The 7,969-nt window shown below is 31.8% G+C and overlaps 3 protein-coding genes across 4 annotated transcripts in view; 2 read left to right on the top strand and 1 right to left on the bottom strand.

The window, feature by feature from the left end:
- The first annotated feature begins 618 nt into the window (after nt 1-618).
- On the top strand, nt 619-2,700 carry LOC106106308 (ADP-ribosylation factor-like protein 6-interacting protein 4). Of its 2 annotated transcripts, XM_013286879.1 has the most exons (3): nt 620-978; nt 1,128-1,233; nt 1,679-2,700. In XM_013286879.1, exons 1-3 carry the CDS (start codon nt 717-719, stop codon nt 1,809-1,811), a joined length of 501 nt encoding a protein of 166 aa, XP_013142333.1. In that variant the 5' UTR covers nt 620-716; the 3' UTR covers nt 1,812-2,700. The 2 variants fall into 2 exon arrangements, with proteins under 2 accessions (XP_013142332.1, XP_013142333.1); XM_013286878.1 differs by having other exon boundaries at nt 619-978; nt 1,128-1,770.
- Nucleotides 2,701-2,751: 51 nt separating this feature from the next.
- On the bottom strand, nt 2,752-5,576 carry LOC106106307 (thioredoxin domain-containing protein 5-like). The gene is made up of 8 exons (XM_013286876.1): nt 5,271-5,576; nt 5,057-5,193; nt 4,800-4,918; nt 4,514-4,651; nt 4,036-4,191; nt 3,579-3,769; nt 3,150-3,276; nt 2,752-2,978 (listed from the first exon to the last, which is right to left on the bottom strand). The coding sequence occupies exons 1-8, from the start codon at nt 5,423-5,425 to the stop codon at nt 2,799-2,801; spliced, it is 1,203 nt and encodes a 400-aa protein (XP_013142330.1). The 5' UTR covers nt 5,426-5,576; the 3' UTR covers nt 2,752-2,798.
- A 398-nt stretch (nt 5,577-5,974) lies between these two features.
- The window catches only part of LOC106106192 (serine/threonine-protein kinase LATS1-like), a 5,715-nt gene continuing 3,720 nt past the window's right edge, over nt 5,975-7,969 (top strand). The window contains exons 1-3 of the mRNA XM_013286739.1: nt 5,975-6,185; nt 6,606-7,088; nt 7,870-7,967. Coding sequence (XP_013142193.1) covers nt 6,834-7,088; nt 7,870-7,967 — 353 coding nt within the window. The 5' untranslated portion in view covers nt 5,975-6,185; nt 6,606-6,833. The remainder of the gene's footprint in view (nt 6,186-6,605; nt 7,089-7,869; nt 7,968-7,969) is intronic.

Consider the following 7,969-nt stretch of genomic DNA (forward strand, 5'->3'; position numbering starts at 1 on the left):
TCCCTCTATTATTCATCGGAACTCCCGGGTCCCGTGACGTGTCATCGTTCATACGGAATACTAATGCTATATGTAATGTTAAAAATTAAATGTAATATTTTGTACTTAGTCGTGAAGAACTATTTAAAGAACTAGCAGTTTTGTGCCTGCGTAAACTAATCTTATTTGGACTAGACTAGATTAGGCTATATAAACATCAAAAGACAAATAACTTTTCTGTTTTGCTTGACACCATTGTAATTGGAGTAAAGTAAGAATAAATGTAAGTTTATATCGGAGAACTGAACATGCAACCTACGGTCGGGGTTCGAAACTAAGACTATGAACTATTTCATCGAATGATTTTAACATCACAATGACCTGTGACCACTATTATCATGCATTATTAATAGTGATATAAATACCAGTTTTGATGTTTTTTATTTGTAGGAGTCCTCTTAAAACTAACTTTTAGATACTGTATATAAAAGGATTGTTACTTGCGGAATGATTTAACGCTACGTAAATAACCATTTATTTTTAATTTACCTTGTGTTCTTTAATTTTTCCACGCAATTTTTGAGAATTATTTGTATAATATCTAATATCAGTCTGTAATCTGTTTTCATTATATATTATCTACTGTCACTGTCAATCTGTCAATTGTCAATGAAAAAAACCGGGTCGGAAAATCCGGAAAACACATCGCTTTTACAAATAACGAACAGAAAATAAATATGGGTAAGGAAAAATCAAAAAAACGACGACGTTCCACTTCATCATCTGAGAGCAGCTCTAACTCGAGCAGTTCGGAATCCTCTCACGAGAAGAAGAAACTCAAAAAGCTGAAAAAGAAATTGAAAAGGGAACAAAAGAAAACGGAAAAGCTGTTAAAAAAGAAACTCAAAGAAGAGAAGAAAAAACTGAAAAAGAAACGTAGAAGTAACAGCGAGGGCAAAGACTCACAAGCTCAGGAAGCGACGGCGGATATTCCTATCGGTATTATTTTTTTAAGACTTTATTATTATTGGTATTAATTTTGTTAAAATAAAATTTATAATATCGAGAAATTATTGACGAAGTATCAAAAGACTGTAACAGCTGAACATGCCGTTAATATTTAATATGTAATAAGTAATATGTTACAGAATTGATGGAAAAATCAAAAGCCATGGCTCCAATGACCAAAGAGGAATGGGAACAGCGTCAGAGTGTGGTCCGGAGGGTGATGGACGAGGAAACTGGCAGATACAGGTTATCCTATCTTTCTGATTCAAAATTAACACTAATGTATTATATCAAAGGGACAATTTGCAAATATAATAGCAGGTTTATGTCCAACCTTACAAAAACAATAGCTTATGTGATAAACAAAAGTAAATACATAGCTTAAAAAGGCTGCAGTTCTTTCCTTATCTGACTCAATGTGAGTTTAGACAACTATATTTTAAATTATCAATGTAAATTAGTATAAAACCCTATTTGGAGTGGAACTACTTGTATCAGGGGTGTCTTAGGGGTAGGCATAGCTTCCTTCTACTAGAGAATTGATAAATGCAACAAGTCTGAAAGATAAAGATCATAGAAATATGTAATTAATACTATTAAATAGTTATCTGGGCATTTTTTCAATATTATTAAATAAATATACTTTATATGAGTGTACCTTGCTGTCTCTCAGTGTAGTCCTGCTTTTCAGGTTAATAAAAGGTGATGGGGAGGTGATAGAAGAGATAGTGTCTAGAGACAGACACAAACAAATCAACAGACAAGCAACTAATGCAGACGGAAACTTCTTCCAGTCACAGATGTTAGACAAGAAAATGTTATAAATAAAAAAATATATGCTTATTTTTTATCTTAATGAAAAGGTAATTAAAGGTAAGTTGGTAACTGTTTCTTGCTGAAATATGTGTACAAAATAGCAATATCTTTGTTCAGGGATGACTGTTAGTGAGTTTACCGTCTGAAATTGTATCCGATTTGAACTGAGATTTTTTTAGCTGAGATAAGATTTTACGTTTTTTGTATATATCATACTTGTATACTAATATTTATTATTTAAGCACTGAAAGACTTATATCTATGATTCTTATTAAAAAGAAATTAACAGATATGTTATCTTAACAGATATCTTAATGTCCTTGCCTCATGTATAAAATGTACATATAAAATTTAATGTTACTTTCATTTGTAGTACAAATAATTTTATTTAGTTAATGTAATCTATTGTAGGTACAGTTTCTAATTCTGTGTGAGTGAACATTTTCAAGCTCTTTTTGTCATAGATTTGCGAGACTTTCTGACATGTTTCTTCAATTATTTTTTTTGAAAAACCCCACTTTTCCATTTCTCAAGGTCCAATCCATTTTTTATGAAAAAGCAGTAAAAATGCAAATTATAGGCATAAAACTAAGTAATTTTGTAGCATGTAAGTAGAATCCTACATAAGTTATAACGGTAAATATATATCTACTAACATTAGCACAGCAATGAACACATTTATGTTTGATGTTTATAAAAATTATAGTTGTATGATTATTTCATATAAGAATGTATGTTGTTCCAAATAGTAATAAACAGTCACAGCTCAAAATGTGTTTGAATATCTATGTTTTTGTATGTATAATCTGAGTTTACATTATTCTAGTTCAGCGGTAACCAGCAGTTTAAGCTTTAAATGATGCCTGACAAATTAGCGGTGCTCACAAAGCAGTGTGTGTTTGATATTTGTTTCAAAAATCGTATTTAACACTATAGAAAAAAAAATCATAATGTAATAAATAATTTATTTATCTACTTATTTATAATGATCACAACTATAATTCGTCTTTGGTTAAAATTATTTCATCTTCATTCGTTTTTTCTTCTTTATTTGTCCCTTCCTCATCTAAATGCTCTTTGATCATGTTGACGAGATTGTCAAGTGGCTTGCTGCCGTTTTCTACGCTGACTATTTTCTTTTGTTTGTATAAAATTAAAGTAGGCAGACCACTTATCTGTGATAGAACAAAAGAATATTTTTAGTGCTTCAAGAAAAAATATTCTATTATATCCTATTCTTTTATGATAAATCGGGTTTTTTTTTTATTTTTGTTTGAATTCATTCACTTTTTAATTTTTTTAAAGACTTATTGAACAATTTAAAAATTCTAATACTGAGTACTGACCTTTTCCATTTCACAAATATTCTTCGACCTCACGCAGTCGATGTCGGCGATCAACACTCTGCTCTCGTTCTGGAATTTTTCACCAAGCTTCAACCATAAAGGATTGAGTTGCATGCAATGTGCGCACCTAGAAATATACATTAGTATCGAGTATAATACTATAATAACATACTTATGATAATGTGTTAGAGGACAAAAGAAAGAACTAGTTAGTCAGTAAATTTCAACACTGCGACAAAAAAGTATGGTCAAAATGCCCATATGTGGGTGTTTAGGGCAGCTATTGCCATAAGCAGTTTACATATTGTCCATGGATGTAGCAATAACTTGGTAAAGATGGCATTTAATTGCTAAACACCAACCAAAAAGCCAAGTTTGAAATAGTTTATATAAACATTATGCAGAAAATTAATGCAGTTATATAAATACCATGGTGCAAAAAAGTTCACAAAAACTAAATCGGTTTCCAAAAACGTTTCAAATGTCTCCTCAGTTATCCTGGCAACTGGCAATGCCTTCTTTTTCTTCATAAATTTATCCGGATCGTGATTTTCAGCCAGAACCATCCTATCTACGTAAGCCTTGAGGTCTTCTAATGTATCCACTTCAGAAACACCCATCTTTAAAAAAAATTAAGACATTGTTGTACAGCGAATAGATTATTGGCTAAATACTGAAATAAACAAGGCCTTGCTTTAACTCTAAATTCTATTAGAATTTTGCCATACGTATGTTCGTAAGTGGCATTTAGGAAGCGACGTGTTTAACATTCGTTAAGCTAGCTTGAAGCTACATTCAAAGCAAACATAATTGTTTTATCAAAATAAAAACCCTACATTATTATAAATGTCAATATATTAGCACAGAAGAAATATGTAAAACTTACAACTCGTCCATTGAATATCCACATGAGACGTGGGTATTGTTTGATATCAAAGTTCTTGCAAGTTATCTCATTGTCCAGACAATTCACTTTGCCCACTTGTAAGTATTCACTGTGTGCAAAATGCACCGCTAGCTCTGCCCATACCGGTGCCAACCGCTAGAACCAAATAATTACCAACCTCCTAATTAAAAATTCCATTCAAAACATTTTTCTCATATAAAGCACAGATGTAATCACAGATGTCAGTGATTGCTTCACTATTTTGATGAATTTAGCCGGCCTCTTGGTTATTTGTATTTTAGTTAAAAATTTAAACATTAACATATTTAATTAAGAGACAAACAAATCTTTTATAGAAAGAAATAATGTGTAACATACTTTAAAATATAGAAATTATGGCAGGAAATGTATTAAATATCTCTTATTTTTGATATAACTTGAAACAGAACATGTTTTCAGTTGGCTTATTATCACTTACCTGTGATGTTTTACACCAAGGCATGTAGAACATAATAAAATGTTGGCCTTTAGATACAAATTTTTCAATGTTTTGGTCTGTTAAGTATGCCATGCCACTGTATATCTTAACTTCATTAGTTTTATCTGTCTCCTTGACCTATAAATATAGCATAATTATATACTAGTAAAAAGACAACATGTTAATATAAAAATTAATACTCAACACATTCAGTGCTACCAGCTTATTTGCAAGTTAAAGCAACAATAATTGCACCAAGAGTGTTATACAATATTTTCTAACATACCCCAGATTTCATAGCAAACACTTCACTAAGGAACAATGTCAATGACGGTAAATCTCTGGTACCCTTGTATTCAACAGGAGAGAATGAATTCTTGTGGAAGTACAGTAAAGTAGGATAACCTAAAAGTATACATTGTTTTTATAAATAAAATATGCACAGTGTTTCTCTTAATCAAGGATAATTAAAAAGTAGATAAAAAGACTTGTATGCAATAGTGAAAATTAAATAATATAATATAGTCATTTATACTAACTTACCTGTAATGTCAGTTTCTTGACACAACTTAGGATGCAGCGTGCAATCTACTTGAGCTATAGCGAATTTAGAATCTTTTGTGTTTATAAGTTCGGCTAGTTCTACCCAAATTGGCTGAAATTCTGTACAATGACGACACCTGGAAGGTTTTGAATGAATTTTGTAATATCACACGTCGGTTGACTTTAAGAGATCAAAACACGGAGTTTTAGTTACCATGGAGCATAAAACATTATAAAATTTCCATCCATATCTTCAATTTGTCCCCTAAAATTATCAGGAGTATATTCGTATATTGAGCCATCTTCGGGAGCTACAAAACGAGGCAAAATAAAAAATAATGATATCCAATAATTTAAATTCACAATCATTTTCACTTCACTGCCACAAGTTAGTTTTTTTAGAAAGTAATCGAAGCTCTTCTTTAACAATACAAGGTTTTATAATCATCAATAAATTCTGGTCCAAAAATAACACTATTTTGTCTTGAAATCAACACATCAATTGCTAAATGAAATGACAGTGACATTTGACTTGTGATAATATGACAATGTCAGATAGGGTCGTCCAGCATCGCAATAACAGAATTGTACCGGTTTTTGCGTGAGTGAAATTAATCTTTAATTTTATTTCTCAGAGAAAAAAATTATTAAAAGTGGTAATGTGCATCATATATCGCGCGAATAAACAAAGGTGAAATATTCAATAGTATCTCAGAAAACTCTTTTCCGATTTAAATATTTATTGCTTCATATTATTTTTTCCCATCTACACTTTCATAAGTGGTTAACTTGAGTATAACTTTGATGTTTTATTTATTTTTGCATTTGCGAGCAGGTATCTTTGCAATAATTACAATCTTTCAAAATAACACAAAATACGAATCGTAAACGTCAGTTTGGCGTAGCTTTTACGAACACACTAAAGAATGTGGTAATTCTTCAAAATGGTCGCTTTGTATGGTTTGCCAACTTGCATGTCTGTGTTTTAGAGTCCTTTGTTTTCGTAAATCATTAGATATATCGCAATATTTCTACGAAAACACGCCCCGGTCACTGTTATTTTGTGTATGCACGAGCGTTGACTTTGTAATACTAAATTGTGTTGTGGAAGAACGATGTCATCGGTAATGTGAGAGCACTCGACTATCATTTTTATTTTACGAGATTATGACGTCTGAGATTCTCCTTTGGATTTGCGGAGAGTAAAGGAATATCAAGTAACTTATTTGACTCCTTCTATATCTTTCATTCAGCCTTTTTATGATATTGTATGTGTAACAAAGCCGACTCTAATTTTGGCATTCCACAGCTCTGACAGATTTGATTCGTGTTGAGCATTCTTTTGCTTTGCTATTACTGTCTCCAATTTTTGATTTATATTTAATCATGTTATCATATTAATTTGCTAATTGCTTAAAAATCTTATTTATAAATTGTTTTGTTATTTAGTACACATCAAAATAAACAGTTCCCACATTCAATACTGCAATGTTTAGTAACACAAACAGTTACAAATTCTAATTAAAAATGTTTATTGTTTTATTTTCAGTGGTTCATTTGTGAAATTTATCTTAAGTTTCAACAGTACAAAGTTTTACAAGTAATAAGAGCACATCAAAGGGAGTGAATTTCATTGTGCTGGTGACAAAACATTTTCAAAAAGTATACACAATAAAAAACACAAATGCGAGTTGTAACAGCTGATAAGTGCAGCTGGAGGGGTGTGCTTATGTGATGGGAGGGGTGGGATGAAAGCTCGGCGCTCGGGCGCTGCGCCATGAACCCGCCGGCGCCCGGCAAGACGGCCACGCGCTCCTCCGGGTACCACCAGAAGGCGCTCGCCGAAATACGTAACTCCTTGCTCCCATTCGCTAATATCGGAAACTCTGAACCACCCGGTTCCTCTGCAGCGAGTACTGTGAGCTCTGGAGTCAGTTCTGGTTTTAGTTCATCATCTGGTAACGGGCTGGAAAAGGATCTGAATGTGCTGCCACAATCGCTAAATCAATTAATTGCTCTTGGCTATGAAGAGGTAAGGATTTTCTAATATGAACATTTGGAAAAGACTTGATCTAAATAGTAAACATTTTGATAGTAGAAAAAATTAAAAAACTATTTTTTTATTATTAAAATTCAGATTTATGTTTAGTATAACCTGATGATTTTAAAGGAATCTGTATGTAACCACTTCTATTGTATTTATTAAATTCTGCACAGATGAAATTGCCGGCAGAGGCTAGTTAAATTAAACATAGTAAAGAATATAGTTTTATATAAATATTAGGTGCTTGCACCTTAGCCCGCAGGTATATAAAAAATAGTAAAATAACCTATTTACTCAGTGATAACATAGCTTTTTAATAGTGCAGAATTTTTAAAACCGGTCCAGTAGTTTTTGAGTTAATCCAATACATCCAAAAATACAAATCTTTCCTCTTTATATTATAGATAATACAATTATAGTTCTCTTAAAAACATAGACATAACAAATTTATAGTTTTTAGTTGTTGATAAACTGATCCTATTACTTTCTTTTTATTGTTTAGTCTCAAAGGTAAGGTGATTATAAAACAAGATGATTGATTGTAAACTGCCTTCTATGTTGATAATCATTGTGAAACTTTAATAACATTGTCATCTGTTGCTAAGGATGAGCCTTATGTTACAATTTGTTTGATGTCTGGTAAATTGTACCTATTTCTTTGTTTTGTTTCCCTATAACTACTTTATAACTACTACCTTAACTACTGTAGTATAATGTCTCACGAAAGTTTCAATGATATTTTAGTTATAAAATTTCCAATTGTTTTCAGGACCCTGCGGTTAAGGCACTTAAATATGCAGGAGGTCGTTTTGACGCAGCTCTCGACTATTTGTCAAAACAACAGGAACCTCTCAATGGCGTGTTGAAGT

The sequence above is a fragment of the Papilio polytes genome, unplaced genomic scaffold (genome assembly GCF_000836215.1).
Source record: "Papilio polytes unplaced genomic scaffold, Ppol_1.0 DF822289.1, whole genome shotgun sequence".
In the NCBI taxonomy this organism is placed as follows: domain Eukaryota; kingdom Metazoa; phylum Arthropoda; class Insecta; order Lepidoptera; family Papilionidae; genus Papilio; species Papilio polytes.

Excerpts from the sequence above, each read along its gene's own strand:
- LOC106106308 (XM_013286878.1), top strand. The coding sequence starts at position 717 with ATGGGTAAGGAAAAATCAAAAAAACGACGACGTTCCACTTCATCATCT. Across the intron at positions 979-1,127 it reads GACGGCGGATATTCCTATCG|AATTGATGGAAAAATCAAAA; the intron begins GTATTATTTTTT and ends AATATGTTACAG.
- LOC106106307 (XM_013286876.1), bottom strand. The coding sequence starts at position 5,425 with ATGATTGTGAATTTAAATTATTGGATATCATTATTTTTTATTTTGCCT. Across the intron at positions 4,652-4,799 it reads TGTTTGCTATGAAATCTGGG|GTCAAGGAGACAGATAAAAC; the intron begins GTATGTTAGAAA and ends CTATATTTATAG. Across the intron at positions 3,277-3,578 it reads GTGAACTTTTTTGCACCATG|GTGCGCACATTGCATGCAAC; the intron begins GTATTTATATAA and ends GTATATTTCTAG.